This window comes from Aphelocoma coerulescens, chromosome 9 (assembly GCF_041296385.1).
Source record: "Aphelocoma coerulescens isolate FSJ_1873_10779 chromosome 9, UR_Acoe_1.0, whole genome shotgun sequence".
NCBI classification, from domain to species: domain Eukaryota; kingdom Metazoa; phylum Chordata; class Aves; order Passeriformes; family Corvidae; genus Aphelocoma; species Aphelocoma coerulescens.
The window spans coordinates 5885547-5911082 of record NC_091023.1 but is presented as its reverse complement, the minus strand read 5'-3'; the positions used below and the strand labels follow the sequence as shown (position 1 = coordinate 5911082).

At 43.3% G+C, this 25536-nt stretch overlaps 1 protein-coding gene across 17 annotated transcripts in view; it reads left to right on the top strand.

The window, feature by feature from the left end:
- LOC138114469 (glypican-5-like) overlaps nt 1–25536 on the top strand; it is a 391856-nt gene that overhangs the window by 216512 nt on the left and 149808 nt on the right. The window contains exon 7 of one of the 17 annotated variants that reach the window (XM_069023926.1): nt 12602–13057. The exons of 14 other annotated variants lie outside the window; for them this stretch is intronic. In XM_069023926.1, the coding sequence (XP_068880027.1) occupies nt 12602–12776 (175 nt within the window). In that variant the 3' untranslated portion in view covers nt 12777–13057. Of the gene's footprint in view, nt 1–10433; nt 10968–12601; nt 13058–25536 lie in introns of those variants that run through there. 2 more of the 17 variants (XM_069023929.1, XM_069023925.1) reach the window with 2 other exon arrangements.

Sequence of the window (25536 nt, the reverse complement as noted above, 5' to 3'; positions counted from 1 at the left end):
TTGGAAAGGACCCACAAGGATCACTGAGTCCAACTCCTAGCCCTTCACAAATCACACCGTGTGTCTGAGAGTGTTGTCCAAACTCTGCTTGAATTCAGACAGAGGTTTGGTGCTGTGCCCACTGCCCTGGGGAGCCTGTTCCAGTGCCCAACCACCCTCTGGGTGAAGAACCTTTTCCTGCTATCCAGCCTAAACCTCTCCTGAGGTAATTTTCTGCGGGAGTTCTGCTCTGAAAGGCCTATTGGTATGGATTTCCAGTGTGTTCCGTCAGGGAAAATGTCATGTGCTTCTTCTCCTTCATTTTCCAGCTTAGACATTTGTTTCAGCACGTGCCCTCAGTCTTAACCAAGTGTCATTGGGAAGAGGTACTCCTTCCACGCCCCCTTTTTCCATTTCCCCCTCCAGTATTGGTACAGAGTTTTTGTAAATGTAAGATGAATAAAACTTTAACATCTTACTGATTTTACCAATTTTTGAGGCTAACAGTTCAGTTTTTGATAGTTTAGATGCTGGTATAGCTTTCTTGAGTGGATCCTCAGTGTGTGTTTGAACTCAGAGACTCAGTCAAGGAGATTGCATTTGTTTGCAGTGCAGAGGAAATGGATTATGTTCTCCTTGTGCAAATCCATCCAATGGATTCCCAAAAGGTGCTGCTTTTCTGTAGGCCCCTGCAGGGGCTTTGAGATAGACATAAGGCTCCATTTCTCCACAAGGGCCTGGAGGGATCAGCTGAATTGTCATGGCAGAGCTTCACCTCTCTGCTATGGGGGACAGAGGAAAAAATTCTTTTCCCTTGGTCATTTATTGCAATCTGAAATACAAAGATATTAGATAACCAACCTTCAGGAAAGGGGAAGATTTCTGTGTCTCAGGTTTCTGATCCTGTGGCTGGAGAGAAGTCCACTGACTGGATTCACATAAAAATTCACAGCTGGCAGTTCTTGTTTCATGGGGAGAAATTGATACGTGTTACATATTTGTTTGGACTTGAGGGTTTCTTTTGTGTGTGTCTTGGTTTGAAAAGACAGGTTATCTGCTAAGGAAGGCGGGAACCTCCCTTGGAATGGTAAAAATATGACCCCCTTCCCTCCCAATATAACTTTCAAATTAAGGGGCTTTCAGGCAAAGGTATGAGAAAAGGAATAAAGTGCGTATGTGTATAACAAGGCAAACAGACAACCACAACGGCAGCACCAACAAACAGAAAGAGACAGCCGGTGCCAGCCGCGCTCGGCCTCAGGCCCGTTCCCCTCAGTGCAGCTCCGCTCGCGGCCGCCAGGGGCGCTGGTGGCTCCCGGCCGGGCAGGGCGGCTGCCATGGTTCCCCGCCTGCAGGGGGCGCTGTGCCGCCAGCGCAGCCGTGTCGCTCCCTCACGTGGCAGCGGCGGGCGGGCTGGGTGGCGAGCACGGGCTGCAGCAGGAGCCTCGGCGCGGCGGCTGGAACGAGCGGACCCTAGAGTGGCAAACGAAGGTATCAAAAACTCCATAGTTATAGCTGGAGCTGCAGGGCATCCTGGGGGGTGGGGGTGAGGGTGTAGTGAGAAGCCTGCAGCAGTGGCAGAGAAGCGGCGGGGCTGGGCAGTGGCAGCCAAACAAGCTCCCAAACAGGGCTGGGAGAGGCTCCCTGGGAAGGGGCTTGAGGTCCCTTGGTTTACCCTGAGGCCCCTGAGTAGATGGTGAAGGTCCTTTCCAGTGAGGTCGGGTATTAATAAGGTCCCAGTGCAACGGCTGCTCCCATGAGCAGAGCTTCACTCCCAGTAGGAGAAGGCAGCAGGAGATGGAGCCTGGCAGTGGTGGCGAATTCTCCCCACAGTGACCGTGGCCTTTCTCTGCTCCAATGCCAACAGCGAGAGAGAGTGAGGAGCTACGCCCTGCCCCTGCCCTCCAGCCCAAAATCTCGAGGTGTCTCTGCCCTTCCCAAGAGAAAACCCTGCCGGTAAAGAGAGTAACCACCTGTAGCCTTCCCCTACCTTGGCCATTACTTTTGTCTCTCTTAAGTACTGGTTGTAATTGTCTCTTAGGAACAGATGGGATGAAATTCCATGAGAGAAAGAAACAAAAGGAAAAATCCTAACCCCCAACAGTTTGTTTGGCTTTTTTTTTCCCCCCCAAAAATGTTTCTTGTATAACAGTACAAGAAGCTGTGTTTATATATTGTTGGGTTTTACATTCTCTGCTCTGGACAGCCTTATAGAAATATATGTTCATTTTTTAATCAGGCATCTCTGTAAATAATCAATTTCTAAACATCTTTTGAATTTTTTTATGCTAAGTAAGAAGGCAGTGCAAAACTCTGTATTTCATATGTAGAAGTTGCAGGGTTCTGCACAAAAGGCGTTGTATAAGTCACCTGAATTTTTAAGAAGGTGCTTGAAATACAGGGACAGGCATATAGAATGGCCACTGTAAAACTGGAAGGAGAATCCAGGTGGTCTGCCTGCAGTTGCTCATTCTTACTATAACACAATCTGGTAGCACAGCAATTTAACTTTAAACATTGTGATAACTTGTTTATTCCATTTTGCTTTAATGGTGAATATAATCGTGTCTTCATCTGATAAAAAATGTAGATATTTCCATGCTGCTGAGGTATAAAGATGGTGACTGTTTTCTCAGAGTTGAATAATGGCATTTCCGTATTGTGATTATGCTGACTATGAAAGGTGCGGGGTCCCTGTGTAGGTAATTAACAACTAAAGAAAAAGATGCACTCCAGGAAACTAATTATCTTTATTCCTATCTGCCAGTGATTAATTTATAGTTTGCTACACAATGTTTAACTGCAGTAAATTCTGTCTTGAGCTGATAGGCCCAGTGCAGGAGACAATCAGAATGTAAGTTTACTGAGAGAGGAATTCAATCCGTTTGAATTCGAATGGGTGTGAATTTGAGTGCCACATGGGAAGTAAGCTGAGAGTTGGCACGAGAAGGCAGCCCAAAATTAGGGATCCTTGAACAGATCTGGTTACCTGAATGGAAAGAGGTCTGTTTGCCATCTTGGGCACTGAGGTTTTGTCAGCTTTCTGGCTTTTCTGAGTCTTCAATGGTGTGTGAATGCCACAGTCATATCAGCAGGACCAAGAAAAGAATTACTCTTTTAAGCTCTCCATACCTTAGAACATTTTTCTCTCAACTTTCTAAGTCCAGAAGGAGAGGAGGAGTGGAATATAGCATTTCCCCACTTCACAAGTCCTGCTTTTTTTTTTTTTTTTTTTTTTTTACTTTCCCAGGGGGATATAATAGACTTGAAAACCCATCACTATTTTAGAGACCCCTTGATGGGATTTGTGTTTTCAGTGCTTTCTTACACAGAACTGGGGCTCAAATTCCAAGATTACTTAAATTTTAGCCTATGATTGCAAATTTCAGGAACAAACATTATTGATGTCCCACTGAGTCTAACCATTTATAAGAGCATACCTGGAGAAGGGGCACCTGTAGATCTGTTGTCCTCAGCGGGTGATTTCATTAGAATTTCAGGTGAGAAATATAGAAGTCAAAGCAGGCTGTGACCCACTGCAGTTACGTGACTGTGTCAGTCTCCTGGGTTACTCAGGTGGGTTTTGTCCACAAGACTTTGCTGAAATGCCTGGTGGAACCGGGCCCATAAGAACAGTGGCTTATCCTGTAAATTAAAACAAGCACTCTGAGACTGCAATCAATGGGGTCATTAGCAGCAATCTGAGGAGGTTCTTTTGAACAGTAATTGTTCTTTGCTAGTGGTTGCTGATGCAGGTGTGGAAAGGCAGGTGCTGCTCATGTTTCTGATGCAGAACTGTCCTGCTCTGTTGGTCAGCACTTAGGCAGTGTGGGCAAGACAGGACAAGGAGAAGTTGTTTTCAGGGAAGTAAGGTAGGATGAGAGAGGTCAACTAACTCGTTCCAGGGGGTAACCCTGAAAGTGGGAAAAGCTGCTCAGGGTCATAGGGAGCTGATGGAAATTTAAAATGGCCCCAAATGCAACTTGATGACTTCAGTAGAATGTGTCTCAAACTGAGCTCCCTCGTGGTCACTCTCACTTGCTGTGTTGCATCTGGCTTTGAGACATGGAGGAGACAAGGCTGTGTTTTATCTGCTGGGAGCCCAGACCTCATTAGAAAAGGGTCTGCACACGTGAGTAACCAGGAAGAAAGAAACAAAGGAACACGGTGCAAGATGGCTCCATTTGGTCTGCTGGGATGAAGGCATTATTATGTGGAGTAGTTTGATGGGCAATGTCTGCTGCTCCAGGGTGACTGCCTTAAACAGGGCAAAGGCCCAGAATGTCATACACAATCACTCTGTCATGTAAATCAGCTGAACTGCTGGGAGGAAGGTTGTAGCTCTGAGATGGAGGCAGGTGGAGGAGGGGGTTGTTGCCTGTGGGGAGTTCCAGAGGCAGAGAGAAAAGAGGAGACAGGTCGTGCAGCTTGTGAAGATGGGGAAATAGAACATTCTGTGGAACCAATGTGTATAAATTGAGACTGATTTATTTGGGTTCTTTAATGTCCAGCAGAGTTACGAATTTTAGTTCCAAGGTGTTTTAGAACTGTTTTTGAAGATCCCTCGTAAGGGGTGAGAGGTCAGAGATGCACTGGTTGGTTGTGAATTATGCTCTCCCATGGGTATCTGGGGTTTTGTCTGTTATTAGGAATCTGAGTGATCTCTTGGTGAAGAGAGATTGTTTAGTTGCTAAGAGAGCATTAAATGCACTGGATATAATATACTACATGCAGAATATATGTCCAAGATCCAGAGAATTTAATGCTATTACAGTGGTAATGCTGTATATATGCTATTTAGTGTGTGGTGGTTTCCTACTAAACTTGATGAGTTCAGCAAGATTGGAGGATATACTTGAGAGTTCATTGGACATTTTTTCAGTGGAAAAGCTGCTTTTAGAATAGCCTGAAATTGCTTAATGATTGTTGCATAGGTTACAGCCTAAGGGTCGTTCTTTATTTGATCTGCCTTTTATATTAAAACTGGCCTGTTGGCATTTTGTTGTTTTACACAGGCAAAACACCCAGGAGATGTGGGAGCAAGTGGCAATTCAGTGTTGAGAGGAAAACTAAAATATAATTGTAAAAATTCTCAACAAAGACATTCACCCATAACCCCCTCCTTCTTTTTTAATAAAACCTTGTCTCTGCCCCTGGGACAAAGGGGAGGCTTATTCTTCTTTTGATAGATTGCTTTTTAGGGTTCGTCCATATGTGAGATTGCATTATTGAGCCAGCAAGACCAGTTGCTAGCACTTGTCCACTTCATCACTGCCTGCAATTATCAGCAGATAGCACAAAAAGTAGCAGTCCAGAGGAGCTCATAAAAGGGCCAAGAACAATAGGAGAGAAGGCTGAAGAAAATTAGTAAATGAAAGCAAAAACTTCCATTTGGTGTCCGTTTCCTAGTGGTCTTGGTCCTTTTAATCCACTGTTTCTGTAACTCTTTGGTCAGTTTGTGCTAAGTGTGGCTTTACCAGTGCCCAGTGTAGAGCAGCAGGACATAAAGTGACACCACTGAGACACTCCTGCGTGCCTGTTCCCAGCAGCATGGGCTGTGCATGCACACAGAGCTGGTCTGTGGGGTTATCTCTGTTCCCCACTTCCCTGAACTGTGGGATGGTCAATCACTGCCTTGTTGGGGGCTGCTAAAGTCTGCCAGAGGTGTTGGACAGGCCCCACACCGTGTGCAGTTCGATCTTTCCTGGTCATAACAGAGTCTTGTGGGAAGTGGTGAGTGGAGGGGAGCATCCCCTACACACAGGCAGGCAGCTGTGCCCACCTGCACTGTTTCACCCACAAGGTGTGGGGCACTGTTTTGGGACAGGTAAACTACAGGTGCTATTTAAACTTGTTTTCTGATACAGGAGGGAGGCATAGTCACTATATGTTCCACAGGCAGTGATTTGATGTAGTGTTGGTGCCATTTTCCTTTTCAGACTTAAGGCACTACAGTGCAATGACAGGCAGAAATATGCAGATGCATTAAAAATGTCTAAATGCACCTGCTCTGTAGCTTAAAAATATCAAAAAGGGGCCAGTATGCAAATATGAAGGTAAGCTATTAGACTTGGTGTGGAAAGGTGCAATGTCTGCCCAGTTTCAGGTTTAATGTTAATTTTCATTACTTTCCTCAGATCCACCATGAAAGCCTTTTGCATTGTGCTGAGAATATATTTCTTACACAATACTTATGGTAGTAATTCCTGCCAGCCAAGGATTTATAATCAGGCTTTGAAAAATGTATTCTTTAAAGTAAGAATAATAAAAAAGATTTTTCCATCTACTCAATTCCTAGTGCATAGTAGTGAAGCTGTGTAGTCTAATCCAAAGAGCTGATGAAATAAGAGAGAGATAACAATAGATTAACTTTGATTTGTTATAACGTATTACATGTTTATCTCCCAGAAACACACACTCTTGAGCTGAAGTTTCACAAGTTTAATTTAAGTTTGTGTGTCCAGGTCATCTAATGGTCAGCCTTTTGCTGTGGTCTTTTTAGAAAGCAAGGGCACTTGATCATGTATTTTTCTTTTTTTATCAAGAAACAGATGTCTGAAAACTAGCATACATCTTCAAGAGAAGAGATAAACGTGCTCCCAAAATGGTGGTTCTTTTTAATTCACAGATATGCAAGCCCAATCAACAACAACGGCAAAAAAACCCCCCAGTTTTGGAGTTCTTCATGACAAGGTTTTGGGGGTTTATTTTTCATTTAGCATTGAACAAGAGAGAGGACAGAAGATGTAAAAAAATATTTTATCTAACTTTTTTTTTCCTCTGGTTATGCAAGCACTTCTATTTTTTTTCTTCTCTGTCTCTACTTTGCTATGGAAAATAAGTAAGGAGAAGGTTTTTTTTTTTTTTTAAATCTAAGTATTCTAAAATTTTCAAAATATATCCTCCTGATCTTTTATTGCTCTAAGCAGTGATTGACAGACTCCAGTTGCAAAGGCAGATGAGCTGTGGGAAAAGTTGTGGCACGTGGGAGCTAAGACATTCTTCCTTATGATGGTTAAGGGGTAAGAGGAGGGAGGAGTGTGCTGGTTATATTTAAATATTTAAATCTGCACACTCATCAGGTTTCTTGAAACTTGTAGCAGTGAGTGTCATTGAACTATTTTTGCAGTGCTGACCACAGCACCCAAAGAATGGTCATGCTTAGGAATGGAGGGTTGCCTGGTCCTGATCTTTCCTGGAGACAGCTTGTGGGAACACAGAAACATTCAAATTTCAGCTATTTCCCCACTAAGGACAAGAGGCTCAGGTACACACATCCCAGGGAAGAGTAGAGAAAAAGGTAAAATCAATCAGGTTTAGCCAGGTGCCCTCCTGATGTCAATGCAAGCCTGAATATCCGAATTTTTATAGTAGCAGAATTAGGCTAGAATTACATTATTTGGAAGAAATGCAACAAATTTGTTTTACAAGAAAAAAGGGAAACAGCAGTTTCATGTGCAGTAGATATGATCCTGACAGAGGTTGCTTTGATTTGCTGAGGGTGTAAAAGATGGGTAGAAGGGAACCCAATTCCTGCAAGTACAGGGCAGCCTTTGATTGCCACGAGAAGTGGTTGCTTTTACTCTCTCCTTTGTTTCTATACACAAAATGTGCCACCACATGCACAGCTTAGGCTTGAAGTACAAATGTAACTGTTGAAGGGTGGAGCAGGTCTAACCCTGGTGAGTGCTGTGTCTCTCCAGGGGCTGCCCCTGTGCAGCCTGTGTAGTCAAATTCTGTTTGTAAGGTCACAGAAATGGTTTCACTTGTCAAACACTGCTTGGAAAACCTGGGAAGAAAAGCTCATGGCATGTCACTGTTCCAGAATCACTGAGTGGGTTGTTCCAAGCAGTTGATAATTGCAGTTAGGAAGGATCATATGGGACCCAGAGGTGGAAACATAATTCCAGGGAGCACTGGTTTCTAAACAGGATCTTATGAGACAATCTTGATGCTGGATTTTTGTTGGCATTCACAAAGTTTGATAAAGTTAACTCTGTTAATACATTTAGATTTATGTAAGGCATTTGACGTAGTGCCAGGCAACATTCTGAGTAAAACCATGTGTGATTATTAAATCCATATTGCCCATATCCACTGGATTAAGGCTGCCTGAAAGATCACCAAAAAACCCCAAACTAGAAATGAGGAATCCTCATCTAATGAAGCTGCTTAATTAGTGCACATTCCATGGGGATCTGCATGCAGCCCAGTGCAAATCAGTACCTGTGTCTGGGAAAAAATACAAAATCATTGTCACAGAAAATGATGGGAAAATTGGTGGAATTATTAAAACAAAACGAAAAAACTCACTCAAAACCTAGGAGGGTATATGAAGGCTACTCATATCAACTCCTTGCCTTTATGCTGAGAGCCCCTGCTTCAGAAAGCAGGGCAGGAGAGTAGAATTAATCTCAGGAAAAGCAGCTTTACAGCAGCCCCGTGCAGAGCTGTGCTTGAAGGCCCAGCAAAACATCAGACCACAGACTTCTAATAAACACAGCTCTTCCACATTTCAGTATAAATGCAATTGCTAAAGTGTAATTCCTCCTTGGTTGTAAGGTGAGCAGCATTTCATCTTGATGTAATCTCTGGTGCAAGGAAAGTTCTTGAAACACATTTTTAAGATGTATTTTATATGTGCATTAGTTTGGTTTTTAAGCAGTGTCACCTTTAAGTGGTTTTTATTTGTATGTGGTTTATAAGCTAAACTCAGTTACAGGCACAGATTTTCCTTATGAGAAAAACAGAAATATTTCAAACAGGGAACTTTGCTTGAAGAAACACTTTGCTGTTAGTGAAATGGATGATTGTAATTCTTGGAGCGCTCAGGTGTCAGCATTAGTTACCCACAGTGGAACAGAACTAATGTAACCAACCTGTATCTTCCTTACCAAGACATAGATGAGCTATTACTTTAGAGTAAAAGAATAAATCTCGAATAAGGGTTTAGAATGACTGGCCTGAAAGACTGTCTTTGAAGCAGTCTAATTTGTTGTCTGCATAGTTATTGCCTGTGGTGTTCTCTGTCTTTAAAACATTAGACTGGCTCAGGTTGGAGGTGACGCTTGATTTTTCAGAGGCTGTTTTTGTGTAGCACTATATGCCTCAGATTATGTGGATTCAGGGAAAAATATTCATTGAAAAATGTGTTACAAACAGTGTTTTGGTCAAAATGAAGGACTCCATGAAGAGAGTGAATCTGGATCCTGCATTTTGCATGTCACATGTATCACGTACATTAAACTGCAGCTGCATTTTGATGTGTCAATAGCATTACGAAATATTCGTACTTTTGTGGGCTGAGCACAAGTACAAGCCCTTGTTCTTACCTACCCTTAGTCATTTTCCCAGTCAGGTGCTATGTGTGATATTAACCACTCGTGTGGGGATGGGCTGGGCAGGGTCTGCTCCAGCATTCTTGGATCCACTCTCCCACCAGACAAGGCAGTAAAGGAAACCCCAATTACTCTATTCGTAATTTGGTTGCATTACACAAGGGGGAGCTCAAGGTTCAAATTGCTGCTGAATATTCAAAGATTGTACAAAACATCCCCAGCCAGGTTCTGTTGTAAATTGCTCAGTGTATTAGACTTAACGATAAAATTACTATTTCAAGAATATAATAGTTTAATGGAACTGAAACTACTTGATTTCTTCAGTAGAATCCATGCAGACTGGCTTTTTCCTGTGTGCTAATACAGTAATTCACAAAGGGTTGCTTTTTTTATAAACCTGCTCAGCTCTAACGATGATGCATGTACAGGGAGTCACTCTCCTCCCTGAATGCAGTGTAAGAACTTTAGAGATTCTGTAGGAGCGATCACTCCACAAGCTTTAGTAGAGAGATGAACTTCAGCAGTAATATTGTGCTACTTAGCTTGTGATGGAAGTGCTGGTACTAATCACTCTTCAGCAATAATGTGCTGTTGTTATTCGAAATTACATTAAAATGGAAATGGGGTTCCTCACCTGTTGTGATTGGCACGTCAAATGAGCACAGGGAAGTGACAGAAAATTACTGCATTGGCTTTTAAATTAGAACTGAGAAGTCTTGAGCTTCTTTCCTACCCAAAATCAGTATTTAGTGATATCTAATTATCAGTATGAGTGTGCTTCACTCACTTTCAGTGTGCTGAAGCAGCAGCAGCATGTTTGCAGTGCTGTCTGTGTAGTGGCTGTAGGAATGTCAGAGGCATCCAGGGGAACAGACCAGCTCCTGTCCCTGGCCCTCCTGAGGTGCCTTGGGCACTTTGGGGGTGGAATTGGTGCTCTATCACAAAAACTAGAAGTGGATTTTATTTGGATATTGCCAAGCTTAAAGATATTTTTTTTAATCAGAAATTTCTGCTTGTTTGCTTTGTAAGGAAATGTGGTAATAAGCTCCTTTTAAATAAAACTGTGGGCAAGGGCAGGAGTTTGTTGGAGAATTACAGCTGTAGGTGTAATTTCAGGGTGCTTTGGGTCTCTCTTCAGTGGCTGTCTGTAACTCCTAGAAGACATCCCAGCCCTCTGAACCCTGGGACCTGCCTCATGACGTCTTTCTTGGTGGGGAAGAAATTCCTTGTGTGTCGTTTCTGGGAAAGCCAGTGAAAGGTACACCAGCATAACTAGAATGTAAGGGACAATGTATATCTTTGGGAGGAAAGATGGGGGCAAGATGTAAATTTAAAGGTTGAGGCTACAAGCTGACATCCTGGTTCAGAAAAATACCCTTGTTAGCTTTACACAGTGCAAGTTAGAAGGCAGGCAGTTGCCAGAGGCAGGAATTCAGGGCTAAATGTGCTGGAGAGCTGATCTTCTCTGGCAGTTCCAGTGTGCCTCCTGCAGTTGGGAGAAATCAGAAATGAGACAGATTAGAGCTGCTGGAGACTAACCAAGTAAAGCTGCAGAAATAATTTAACAGCTCTCCCTTTCCCATCTCCCTGAAAAGTACAGAGTGGGTAAAGGTTGTTTAATTCTGTATTGGATTTAACTATGCCATTGCATTTCCAATTTCCTTTATACTTGGGGGCTAACTGAAGAGATGCTAGGACATCTGTAAAAGGGGCAGTGAATTTACCTCCTCTTTGTAAAAATAAAATCTGTGGGCAGTTTATGGCACACTGGGCTCTAATTATCACTAAATGATGAGGATGCCAATAAAAGGCTTTTCGTTTTCATTCCCATGGCATACAGCTGTGTGATTAATCACTGCCTCTTACTGGAGGTACAGCATTTGTACTCCTGAGGTCCTTGCTTGGGAGCCCAGGTCGCTGCTGGGGGGTCCCCAGAGTCCTTGCAGGGCTGTGTGGTGTCTGCATTGCTGGTGCCTGTTCCATGGAGCATGAGCTGGGCTCTGCCATGGTCCCAGCTGGGACCCTGAGCTTCCCTGCCCTGGGACAGCTTGGAGCTGTATTTACATGCCAGCCTGTTGTGCTGGCAGCCTCTGATTGCTACTCTGACTAGTTTGAAGGAAGCACACAGCAGGTTTTCAGCGAGGCAAGTGAAAACAGGTTTTATGATTAAAGTACTTCCTCTGCATTAAAAAAAAAAGAAAAAAAAATGAAGCCTGTATGGAACATGGAACAGGTACAGAAACATAGGGATGGTGTGGTCTCCAGAGCTGCTCTCAGGCAGAGAGACTCTGCAAGTGATGTTCAGCCTTTTGTTATGTCCTATAGCCACCAAACACTCTGAGATACTGTCCCTGCTGTACCATCCATGTGTGTGACAGCCGCTGCTCTTTTCCTGCAGGGTCAACTACTGCTACTAAGAGCTGCTTCTTTCATTTCCATCTCTTGCAAAGGTGTTTTTTCAGCAGTGACAAGCTGGAAAACCACCCCATAAACCTGGGGGTCCCTGAAACACAGCAAAGTGAAACACTTCCCTGGGCTGGAGGGGTTCTCTGGCTGTGGTAGTATCAGCTGTCTCACTGCAGGCTTGTCACAGGCTCCAGCCACTCTGCTCTGCCCAAGCTGATAATCAGATTGCAATGGGAGAGGAGTTAAGCAGCTTTATGTGGGATAGGTGAAGTAAGCTGGACTTACCTGTTGGCTTTCAGCTGTTTTCTTAAACTAGTTACTTTCTTTTCAGTCTTTTTTCCTCCTTTGATTGATTCACAGAGATTTTAGAAATTTAAGAGGGGAATAAGACATGGGGTTCTCATTCCCTTCTAAGGTCTCCATGTGCTAAGTAAAGTAATAAACTAGGATGGCAGATGTGCAGAAATTTGCTCTGCCTCCTCAGCAAGGCAGTCCTGCCATTGCTCCTCCACTCTTCTCTTGTGCCCAGGCTGAAATGGCTACTGAAGGGCTGGGTTTGGGATACCTGTTAGGGCTTTGGATGGAGCTTTCAGCATTCAGCAGAGATCCTGGACTGCTCCTGAGAGCAGCCTGTGCTCCCAGACTTGGTTGTGTTAAAGGTGAGAATGATACCTCTCAGAAACACAGCACAGACCCTCTGCTTGGTTCCTCATTAATGTGCATCGTGAGCCAGGAGCATCATAACATCATCCTACAGCTTCTGTGAATGGGATGTCCATCAGGAGCTTTAACTTGCTGATTGTACTAAGGGATTTGATGTGTCTCTAACTGCATTCTAACACAGGCTCTACTCCTGCAAACTGTCTGTGTGTGTCTAGCTCTAAATCCGTGAGTATTCCCCACACAAGATTTTTGCCCACACAAGACCAGGACTACGGTTTCCAGCCTGCAGTCCAGTCCATGAGTATGGGAACTCAACTGTGCAAGAGCAGACGGGTTTGTGATGGAGAAAGTGACAGCTGGGAGACAAGTCCCTGGCGCTCAGGTGGCTGAAGATGTGGCTGCACAAGGGCAGAGGAATGCAGTTCACAGCTCGGCTCAAAGTTGCAGTTCCTTTGGATGCATGCTGGGCAGGGAGGCTGGATCCTCATGGTGTGACCCTCCTGTTGTGCTCTCACAAGTGGCTCTTAGTTCTGCTTCTACAAGTTCCAGGCTCGTCCCTTGTAGAGCAGTGGCATTAAGTCACAGACTTTGATTGCCTAAAAAATTTGGCCTATGCTGGGCTAATCATCCAGTAATTTGTAATAGTTTATCTTAACCTTTTTATGTGGATCATGTATTGCTTTCTTCAAGATGAAAACCAGTAAAACACTGATTAAATGGTTTTTTCCCTAAGCAATTTGCTGTGTTTGCACCATTTGCCAGGGGGAGAGCTGTCATTAGAGTTTCAGATGCTTTTCCAAAGTAAATGAGAGACCATTATTGCTGAGCATTACTGTCTACATGGAGGCGAATCATTTCTGGTCGTTTTTAGTCTCATGCCAAGGCAATGTCCAAACAGAAACTTGTTAAATGTATGTAAAACTAGACGGACACATTGGAATATCCTGTACACCACAGGGATTAATAGACTCTTTGTTTAGACACTAAGAGAGAAAATCAGGTGAAATAATTTAAATTTTGCCAAATTTATCCTTATTTTTTTGATTAATTTTTTGCCCTGGTAAAAAGAGGTGCATTCATCTAAAATGCAAGCAATAAACTACCTCTTCACCCCCTGCATTTCTTTTGATTAATTTTAATCTAATTTAAAAACCTTTTATCATTAATTGTTCTTTAAATGCAATCTCTAAGTAGAGGATTGGCATATCTAATAAATGTCTGCAGAAAATACTTTTAAAGTCAGTAAAGCAAGACAACTTGGTTCATAGCTTGTTAACCCAGTTGCTTTGTTAGAAGATTTTCTGTGCACTAGTAGGACACGACCGTCAATGCTTCCTCCTTGTCTTGCTCCTCTTGCCTTTGTCCAGCATAACTTCTAAAGCTCATGGATTTGTGCATGTAGTAATTACTCTGTAAATCTCTGTGAAACAGATTCAGACATAATTTCTTGCTCACATTTTAAGACAGTCCTTAACTGGTGAAAACCTTTCAATTAATGATTACAAACATGTAAGACTCTTCAGCCACTCCCTAAACAGAGTATTCTTGTGTTTACTGCCACATCACGGCCTTGTGCAGGATGATGATCACAGACAGAAATTTGTCCATGCAGATATTGCTCAGATCTGAGTACTGACTGTGGGTGTAGGGTTGTCTCTGTACTTTCAGCTGCCTTAAATTGTCAGTGTGTGATCCAGAGCTTCTGCAGGTTTTGGTGTGACCCATCCTTGCCTTTATCTTGTTAATGGAGGGCACAGCAGTGGGTGGTTCCATGGGGCAGGTGACTGGGCTGGGGCTGTCCCCTGCTGCCATGGGGACACACAGGGACATACATGGACACCCCCTGTGCTGGCTGCCCTTTGGATCCTCATGCTCTGCTTGGCCTGGAAGGCCTCAGAGGTCCAGAAAAAGGGCTCAAGGAAGGATATACATCCTTTGCCTGTACTGTGCTGCTGTGAGTGTGACCAGGTTGCTTCTGATGTGGTACAGGAAAGAGGCTGGGAGGTCTGCCTCTGTTCAGGGAGAGGTGTGGGACTGTCCCTTCTCTATGCTGGAGCCAGAGCAGGGCACGTGGCAAGAGGTACAAACAGGCTGTAAAAGCCCTGGGTTTGTGTGTGTCTCTACCCTTCATGGTGTAAGAAGGGCCATCATACAAGTCAGTCTCTGCCAGCTGCTCAGCAAAGGAAGTGTCACAGGTGACTGTCCCTGCTTCATCTCCAATTGCAGGAGCTGGGGTCTGGGCTGGTGCTGCCTTGCCAGTTGATGTGGTGTTCAAATGAGACTTTCCCGGGTCACCCCAGTGGTACCATGGCAACCCAGGCCTGTGTCCATCCCCTCCTCCTGCTCAGGCATGCCTGTGTAAGCCTTTGCCATAATTAAAGAACTTAGTGACCTGAAAGGGACAGAAATTCTCTTTTACCCTGTTAAAAGGTGCCAGCCCCACCCGCAGTCAGCCTGCCTGGAACTTCCCAAGCACAGACAGGCTCTCCAATGTTCCTCACAACTGTCCCTAGGGAAGTGTCCCCAAGGGCTGCCAAGGAGCCAGCCAGCACGGCAGACATCGAGGAAGAATTTGAGCTCATAGCCTCAGCACGAAAAATTGTCCATCACCAGTGTCCTTATGCTGTGCTCGCCATCATATTCAAAAGAGGAATTCAGTATCCAGTGGTGTTGGCTGTGTAGACTTGCAGAGTTTTTTTCCATACTGAAAACCAGCTGTAATATTTGTGTGCTGTTCATAGTGACTAATGTCTGTTCCATTTGCCTTCGGTCACAGTAGTACCAACCCAACCCACCCTCTGTACAGTTCTTCAGGATACCTCAAACATGGGTGATGCTACAGACAACTGAAGTCTGTTCAGATCCTATTGTAAATGTTGAAATGTCACATGCTTTCTTTTTTTTAACATCATTACATCATTTATTCTTCTATTATTTGTTTTTTCCTTGGTCCTTGCTGTTAATCATCACAGTATTTTTAGCACACAGATAACAAGTGGTGCTTTGTAGCTGATAGTTGTGCTGCAACAAACTGCCTGCTATTCTCTCATTCCTTTTGTCTCGTGTTCAGAATGACTTTGGTTCTCTGTGTTCTTTGATATTGTACACAGCTTAAAAAAAGAAAAAGGAAAAAAGAGACTTCCTGTCTATTTTTTTTTCTTTTTCCCTCCTGATTTTTTGGCAGAAAAGCAAAGTCAGTTCTCTTCTTGTGTTTTTTTTTTCTTCCCTGGTATTTGTAGGCCTTTCCTTATGGCTGAGCACAGGCAGGTCTGTACTTCCCATGCTGAGGGGTGTCAGCTTCACCATGTGTGGTGGGCAAAAACTCTCAGCATCTCAGGAAAGACTTGAAAAACACACAGGTCAGGGCAGCTGTTGAGCTTGAGGAAAGAACACTCTGTCTGCTCAGCCAGTGGCAACCACTTGAAACGATCAGCTCCTTTTTTACGGTGGGTGGTCACACTCAAGCTCTCAAGTGCTTTGTGTTGCACGTTATTCCCACAGAAAAGATAAGGAGCTGCTAGATAGCTCCTCACCTCTGTGCCTTGCTCTGGGAAGTGCCTGGGCTGTGCAGTGAAGTGCCCGGAGTGTTCTCTAGGAGCACTCAGTAAAAGGCAGCTCGTTCACTCCTCCTGCAGGCAAGTAGGGATTGCTCTGCCTGGGCCATGGCAGCCCTGCCCATGGGTACTGCTTGTTCAGGTGTCCCCTTGGCCTTGTGCTGGGAGGGCAGTCCTGGGTACTGCATCTTGATCTTCACAGGGGGCCAGGAGGGCTGAGGAGAAATTCCAATTGCACCTCTGCACCTGGAGGCGAGTATTCCAGCAATGTATTGGTGACAGACCAGTTGGATTGGTGTGCCTTTGGGAGGGTGGAAGAGGCACCTGTTTTTCAGGTTGCTCTGAACAAGGGAGGATCAAGAAGGATGGATGTAGTGGGTGGGTGACGGCAGGAGAACATTTGGTTCCTTGCCCACTGGAATCTTCCAAGTACGAACTTATGTTTTTTAGGCCCAGATGATCAATGGGAGCTGGTTGGAACAGAGTCCTTTTAAGATTTCTGCTTAAGGCACCATTACTTCATCCCCTGAATATAAACTGAGAAGAGTAGAATGTTATTACTAAACAGATGATTTGTGATTATACTTACATGCAACGAAAAGGTCAAGTCAGCTTGGGCTTTCTGTAGGGGAGGGCTGTAGGGCCATTACTGCAGCATCAGGACCTTGTTAAAGGGGCTTTCTCTGTTGTGTTTAGCTCAATGTCCTGTCAGGCTTGGGTTTTTCTGTATTGTTATTCATTCTATTTATTTGTCTGTTTTCAGTTGTCTACACCTTTTAGCCAAAAAGTAAAAAATGCATGTTTGTGAGTGTGCTACTTTATATGTGTGATGGGCAGGTTGCTTGAGTTTACCTGTCCTTGGTGAGCCTCGTGGTCTGACTTGTGTTTCCTTGCTTGGGGGTTTTATACTGAGGATTTTGATTTTGTCTGCATCTAACACAAGAGGTGTTGGAGCTCTTGCAGAGGTTTAAGGAAAGGGAATTTCTGCAACAGAAATCAAAACTGTAGGGGAAACATGCCACTAACTATGTCAGAAGTGGTTACTCTTCCCATTTGCTATGGTCTAGCTTAAAAGTAACTGTCAAAAGTAAGATTGTGTATCCCACGATTGAGCTGGCAACTTGGGTTTTCAGGAAGGGGACGTTTGTAGCATGGGGAAAGGGATTCCCTGCCCTTATTTTTCTTCTTACGTCTTCTTCTGCACAGTATTTTGTGGTGCATGCATTTGTGTGCATTAAATATGTTTCCCCCAACAATGTGGTTCTTGCTGTCATTTATCCTGCAGCGAACTTGTGCTGAATTTGTGTTGCTGTTTGTCTCTGTGGCAGCAAAGTATAAAATCATGAACTCGGGACTGTGACCTTTCTGCAAAATCCAGTGGGAGAGACGCTGAATTGCAGAAGGGAACAGTTTTAACCAGACATAAATCTCCAGCAGTATTAGCAGAAAAATTGAACAGTGTAGGTCAAGTAAATTGATTTTTGTGTAAGTATTCTCTGTTCCAGATTTGTGATGACAGGAAAATCTTTCTACATTTGACCTCTCTTCTAGTGCAGCTATTTTGTGAGAAGTACCAAACACTTGAGGAGGAAAACAATGCTTTGTATTTAATGACAAAAACATGAATAGAGGCTGCTCAGTTTCCCACGTTTCTCTCCAGCTCTTCAACCTTGACCTGGGTAAACATTTGTCTTGGGTAACTGCGAAGACATTGTGGTCTCCATAACTAGGCCCTACTTGCCCTTTATTACTGCTAACATTTTCTGCAGTGTTTTCAGGAGCAATAAAAACAGTGATTTTTGCTACATACTGAAACACTGCATCAAATACTGAGTTAGGTAAACGCTAGAAAAAATTAAAAGTGCCACTTTTAACAGTGCTTCCAAACCATGGAGCTGGCACGGAAAAGGTCTGTGTTGAGCACATCCCCCTGTGGTGCCAGTGTGGCAGAGGCTTTGGTGTGCCTGTGAGGAATTCCAGCAGTGAGGATGTCTCCAGGCTGAGCCCAGTCTGGTGCCTGTAGCCGTCATCAGTGGCACAGGATTAGCTGAGTGCAGTTGGGCTGCTGTTTTACTGTTAGGAGGACAGTAAGTGTTAATTGTCCTGATCCATGTCAGGCGGTTGCAAAAGGAAGGAGTTGAATGAAGTGTGTAAGTCTGGTAGTGAGATGAACGGGTAGCTTCTGCAATAAAATACATGTTCCTCTATGAGGAATAAAACTTGGATGCTTTGGAATAATGAATTCAGCTAGCCTTCTTGCTGGGGGAAAAGAAGAAGCAAAAGGGAAGGAGTTTAACAACCCCTAAGTCAGGAGATTTGGAAATCTTAGTGTCTGATCTCTTTCTGTACAGCACTAAGGTCTCCTGTTTACTTTTTACTTACATAAAACTTAGCATCACCATCCTCGTGATGAAGTTTTTAACCTGGAAATAGGAATAAATTGGAACTATGTACCTTGGCAGCCCAGAAAGGCAAATAACTTTTCCATCTGTGACTCAAGGACCAAACACTTGCTCTAAGACGTTAAGACCTGGGCAAAAGTGGAGACACTGGAGCAGATAAGAATTGCAGTGAATATATTGCATAAATACATTGGAAAAACAGTATAAGGGAATGAAATAGAATGTATGTGCATTAGTGCATGTTCGGAATCCATAATGGTCAGAGACATCCCGAAGGAGCCAGAGCGGCCAGGGGAACTGACAGTGCTTAAGAAAGTGCAGATCTCAGCTGCCTTATGCTTGAGCCTGGGAGAGAGAGTGGGCTGGTCTATCCAAATACCTCCTTGGCCTAAGATGGGAGGGAATGGTGTATCTGGTGTGCTCTGTCTGCCCAGTGCACACCCAGGGCTGCTGGGGCAGGAGCTGCAGGCGAAGCGAGAATGGTGCAGGGCCAAAGCCAGGGGGATTAGCAAAGACTGTTGGAGGGCAGAGTTCAGTCCCTGAGTTGAGTTCATACAGAGCTGCAGTTCATGTACTCATTATTGACATCTGTTCTTTAATCTCCCATGTGTACCTAAGTGCATTTGGAGAAACTGGCTTCTGAGGAAAGCTGGAATTTTGACCTCAGTATTAATCTATTTCTGTTTTGTTTTGCTTTTAATGAGCCACAGGAAAGTTCTTCTCCCTGTGACATATGTCAGATAGTTTGCAAATTAGGACATTTTCCGTTTTGCTTCATAGAAATTCCTATGCTGGGATCATAGAATATCCTTTTGTATAACCATGGTCATCAGTCAAGACTAATTGTTAAGTATCTGCAACCAGAGTTTTCAGAAAGGCAATTGCATTTTTGCTGCCCTGGCCTGTCAAAAGTCCTGTCAAGCAAGCACTGAGAGCCCTTACTCGGTGCTCATTCTCTCTCCACTGCTAAGTTTATTTCCAGTCTGCTTTTCTTTTTTGCTTGTAAGAGTTCAAGTCCTCTCCTCTCCTAAGACTGTATTTTCTGCTGAGTCAGTCGTGTTTTTCCACCAGTGTCTTCCATCTGGCAGGTACAAAAGTTAGGCAGTCGTCTGTCTCCATTTGCTTTGCCCAGCCCTTGGAACAGAGTGGAAGCTGCCAGTCTGTGAGAGGGGCAGCATTAGTTTCTCTGTCAGGATTTATCTTGGCTCTCTTTTGTTTTTACCCAAAGAAGGCTCTCTCCTGGCCTGGGAGTTGCTGAGAAAAGGTGTTTCAGATTAGCTTTACTTTTCCCTTAGGAATGGCCACAGATGTTACTTTGATAAGTACATAGTTTTTGTTTACTGTTCTGTTTTCTATTCTGTTTCTCGAGTCATTATAATGGGGAATGCTCTTTATGCCTCCAGTTCCCAGTTAGGATATCAGCTTTTGGGTTTGTATCATTTTCATTGCTCATTATATTCAGTTTGACGGGTATAGAGGTACCATTTGTGTGTCCTGAAGAGTTTATTTCACTTGAAACTAAGAGTTTCCTATCTGATGGTATTCCAGGCAAGTACTTTCTTTCCCTTGGCATAATAAAGATTGTCCAATTAACTTCTACAAATTTCTTTGGTGCTCTCAGTGTGCCTTAAGGTAGTATTAACTTCTCATACACCTAGGAAAAGAATGAAGGCTGTTTCACCAGCAATCTGTAATAACTTCTTTTGCAGCACTCTTCAAGCATTTTGCAGTATTCTGTGAAGCTCCAGTCAATACATTTTCAGCATGACTTTGGACAAACTGATGCACACATCTTTTTTGAGGCTGAGATCTCTTACATGTACGCTCTCTCTTTGTTTTTCACTAATTTTCAGGGTGTTCATGGGCTGGCATCATCCAGTCACTTGAAGCCATCTGGTAACTTGATTTTGTAGCTGCAGTCTTAAAACTGTCTATAATCTAGACTACAGGAAGTCTTTTTTAGCCCTGTAGAAGTGGAGAAAGACCATTATAAATGCTATTTGGCTTTGTGATTTTCCTTTTCTAATTATCCCATTAGCACACTGTATTTGTCTCATGGTTTTCCATAATTGCTAATAAATAAGATTATTTGTGAAACTTCCACTGGAGCCCATTAGAATAGTTCTGGCAGAGATGGAATTCACATTGTGTCAGTTCTGCTTCACAAAATCTTCAGGGCTGCTAAACTCATTACGTGCCAGACTTGAGCTTTCTTGTAGTCTGTTGGCAGTTATTTAATCATTTCAGAATGAACTCTTTGCATAGGTATTTTTCAAAAGAGAAGCCTTTCTCTCGGAGAATGTTGCAGTAGTTGTGCTCAGCTGATTGTGTAGAATACACGAAATTGTTTTCCTTCATGCATCCAGATTTTACCCTGGTGACTCCATCTCCTTCAGTAGAATTGTATACTGGCATAGATGCCATGATTCTTTCCTTAAAAACAAACCAGATGCCTCGCTGGCTTTCAGGTTTCCTGAGAAGCATTAAGATGTGACTTTCAGCAGTGTCACAGGAGCCTGCAGTCCTCCATGCAAGGGCTTGGCACCTCTGCAGCCCTGAGGATTTCCCAGCATGTGCCCTTGCCTGGTGTCACTTGCCAGAGTTCACCAATGTCAGGGGCTCCTGCTGCAGTTCTGCCCTGAGGAGAGGCCTGACTGAAACCTTCCTTGCAAACAAGGATCAGATCCACTCAAGTGAAGGCAGTTAATTACAGAGTGACCTAATGAATCAGGCTGCTGAATAAATGTTAAAGTCATGAAGATCCTCTGAGATTTAGTTCTACAAAGCACTCACACACTGAATCTTCAAGGGGTGGGTCAAAAGAAAGAATTGTAAGACAACTGCAAAATCTGCAAGCTGTTGCAGTTTTTTTCTGTCATGGCTACTGATTATGTGACAGTAAACTTATCAAGATGTATTTGTTTTCTTTTTTCTTTTTTTCTCTTTTTTTTGTTGTTTGTTTGTGGGGTTTTTGTTTAAATAAAGTATTTATTTTGGCAGCTTAGTTCCTTAGAGAACAGTACTGGTCATGGGTTGATCATCCCTTTTCTGGAGATCTATCAGCCATGTGATGCTCAGTGACTGTAACCAGATTTGCTAAGCTGGTACAGAAATGACAAAATGTGTGATACGAGAGTGCTATTGTGGGAGTTGCTCAGAGATGAAGCACAGCCTGTCTGTTGGTCACTTTTAGTGACAAAGCTCAGGAGGAGGGGAGGGGACTCACCCCTCTCCAGTTCATTGTGCAGAGCAGCTTAAGGAAAGCTGTGTCTGAGGTGAGTCCTGCTCTGGCTGGCTTTTCCTCATGGAGAGTCGTGCTCAGAAACACTTCAGGGAAACGGCATTTTCTTTCCTTCCTTGAAGTTACTCACTGAGTGACAAGCAACTGTGATAACCCGGCAAGGGATATGCATTTGCCGTGTTCTGCTTGTTCTTGCCACTTTGTGAAGAAGTGGGCAGAGGGGTTAATCAGATCAAAGCTGATAATCCTGATGAATTATGTCACAATCTGCAACTACACAGTTTTTGTTACTGCTCTTACTAGTTGGTGCATGTTTCTGTGTTCCTTGAATTGGGAGAAAACCAAGGATTGCAGAGCCCTGAAGGTCAGAGGGTCACACACTCCAAGGGCTGCATCTGAAAACTGCAAGAGAAATGTCCAAAAATTAATTTGGGGACACCACAGGCTGCTATAGATCAGCAGTGGATTCACATTATTGAATTTCAGGCAAACCATTCCAACCCAAGGGTCAAATTATGAATAAATATAAGACAAAACACACCATCTGGTGAACCATGCCTAATGTAACTGAATTAGTTTTTCAGTGGATCTTAAGGCCAGTTAAGTAGCTTATCCATATTACTCATTGCTTCTTACGAAAGGGCACATTCAGAGCTCTTCCCTTCCTTTTCCCCCATCACCCTTTAACCTCCGAGTCACTCAGTGGTGGGTGGTGTCTGCTCTGGTACTGTGCTGAGTATTTTGGTGAAGTAAACCGGCTGCTGCAGTCAATGCCTCCCTGTCAAACACGTGGGCCTAGAAATGCATAGTTTCAGTTCCCTGTAGTTCTGTCCGCACAGTGCTGTCTACTTCTGGGAGGGTTTGCAGACAGCATGGATCTCTGGGATGATTTCCTGCTTAATAAGTTATGCACAAAGATGAAAGAAGCAGAGCTGGATGTGAAATGAATGCTGTAAAGTCTCACTTTGTCTCAAGACTTTATGATTTTGCTAGAAAACGAGTGGCTTACTCTAGAGCTCTCTGGCTTTAGCAGGCTGGTGGGCAACTGCTGAGTTTTAGAAGACTGTGAATCCAGATATTTCCTTTTACGTGGTCCTGTCTGTAGATTTCCAATGTGTTCTTCTCTTGGGGGGGGGGAAGGGGCTGGTTTCTTACAGAATAGTTTGTACATTTGTACAGAAAATAGGACAGTCATATTTTATAATGCCAAATAAATAAATGGTGAAGTGTGATTTTTTGAGTCTCAGGAAGAGTTTGTACTTCCTAGTATGTCTTAGAAAGGTGTTGCTGTTTTAGCCCTTGTTGATCATAGTGGAATTACTCAATCAGTACCAACAATACTGATGAAAAAAATTCATGGCAGATGACAAAATATTTGTGCTTAGATATTGCTGTCTTGATGATATATAGCGTGTAATTAATTTTTAAAAAATGCAATTACAAAATTAGAAACGTCTCAGCAAAATAGATTCAATTTCGTAAACAGTGAATTTTATTTGTCTTCTACATATATGGCAACTCTTAAGATTGTATGACAAATGATTTCGTCAAAAGCAGTTTTTGTCCCATAGAGATGTTTACTGCGCTTCCTGGATTCCTATGAACTGAATATAAGACTCAGATTTTCAGCTTCGCCATGTGATGTTCGATGTCCCATTTATCCCACAATTAAATAAAAATTTTGATGCCTCTTGCGCAGCTGTGTTGGGTCAAATATTCAAGTGGAGAACAGAAAACTAAAATTAAGAGAACTGCATTGAGATGAAGTTCAGGTTCCAGGTATCCTGAATTTCCAACGTAGATAATCCTGAAATGCTCAGTACATGTTCCCAAGCATGTGGAATGTGCTGGGGTCTTGCTCCATAATCCCTCGGGTGAGTGGGTGTGGTGGAGCTGTTTTAATTCAGGAAAGAGAGGCCATTGGACACAGCAGCACGGCACTGTGGCTGCTGATGGCACAGCTCAGGGTAATCCCTGAGGAATGTGGTGCAATGGAAGCCGTCTCCCAGCTGGAGGCTGATCAATAATACTTGGAAAAGCTGCCTACAGCATCCTGACTGCTGTGGTCTCCTGCAGGGAAGCGGCAAGGAAGTGGTGTGAAAACAGCACCCTGTTTCTTGGGCTTTTGTGGCTAAGTATCACTGCTGGTTAGATCTGTCTCTAAGGCAGCTCCTGCAGTCATTTGCTGGAATTTGAAGTTATTTCTATTTTATATGGGGTTTTTTTTGGCCTTTTTTAAAGGCATATTTGACTTTGAGAAAACCCTGTACCTTGATTCCTTTTACCATTAGGAGCTGAAAAAGACACATTTCAGAATAGTATCAGGCTTTTTGAAATAGGTACTCAAATATCTTAATTTATCTTTATTTATGAAATAAAAACATATGCCTTCAGTTGAAATGCAATCCCATATGTAAACAGTATTTCACTTTTTACCTTTTTTTAAACTTGAGCCTTACCTAAGATCTAAAATAATTGATACTGTTCTTCTGAAATACTGAAAAGCTGGGTTTGGGAGGTTGTTGTTTTTATAATTTGCTTTTGGTTTTTTAAAGTATCATAGCTTAGCCTGATCAATCAGTGGAATAGCGTTGGCCTGAGGCTTGAGATCTAGATGAAAATTCTGTCTGCAGAAGCTGTTCATTGGGCTCCAGTGTAACAGTTACTTTCAGGATTGCTCCAGTGACAATATTTTAATTCAACTTTCCTGGCCATTCCTGCTGACATTTCTGGGTTTAGTTTGAATAAAGTACTAGAGCTGTAACCAGAGTTAGCAATTCTGTACTACAATATTTCAGTTAAATTGCAGGTTATTAAATAAAGCAAGCCAATTTCTGATCTCACTTAATGTACATTTCCAGTAATTCAGGATCTGATGTCAACAAAAAAAAATGGTTTAGATAGTGCAAAGAAATAAAGTAATCAGATTATCTTTCAGGAAATGTATAGTGTTTATTTCAAAGTATTCTAACGTGGTACAGAGATAGTAGAAGGATCTGCAGTTTGCAGGGTGGTGGTTTGGGTCAGATGGACATAATGTCTGCTTCTAGAGCAGGCTTTGGTTCTTGGCTGGGATGGACTGGGGGAATTACTCCCTCCTTGCTGGGTGTGCAGTTCTCGTGCAGTTCTCTGCCCTGTCTCCTTCTCCTCAAGAGCTGTGGCCCCTTTTCTCTGAAATCACCATCTCCTAATTCCTCTGAGTCTTTCCAGGCTCAGGTTTGTTCTAGTGGTGATCTCCCAGTGAGAACGCACAGGACAAGCAGAGCTCGTAGCAGGTTATTATGGGAAAACCCAAGAGCTGGCTTTGTGCTCTGGAAGTCTTTTGCCTTCCTTTACACCAGCTTTTTACCTCATTCATAGGGCAGATCACATCTGTTTCACCTCTCCACTTGGTTTTCTGGGCTTTTCCAGTTGGTCAGGACACGTTCCAGACCAGAGCTGGGCCAGTTGTGATGCGTTTGGCAGTGGCACCAGGGAGATAAAGGAACTGAAGCAGGATTCACACAGGTCATGTGTGAATGCAGTCTCTGACACGTGGAATTTAGTTAAGCTGTGTTATGAATCTAACTGTAGACAATCTGGGCAACAGAAATGTCTGTGCATAATGTATGCTTATCTCCAGAGCTTTAAAGAGTGACTCCTTAAACATGGGTGGAACTCGAAGGATATGAGCACCCACTTTGTCTCCATGGACTATGAACTCATTCATTCCAAATGGGCCTATTTTCCTGGTAATTCTGTATGTGGAAGAGAGTATGTATTTAGCAACAGCAATAAGTATGAGTTGGCTGAGACTGACTTTCCCCATTCTGGGTCCCTTTGAGGATTCTGGCATTAATGCTGCTGCTGCTGTCTCTGAACTGGTGACGTTTATGCAAACTCCAAGCAGTGCTGTAGGTTTGTAATACCACTTAGGGGCAGTTAATGGAGGCTTGTGATTCATGGGGAAAAAC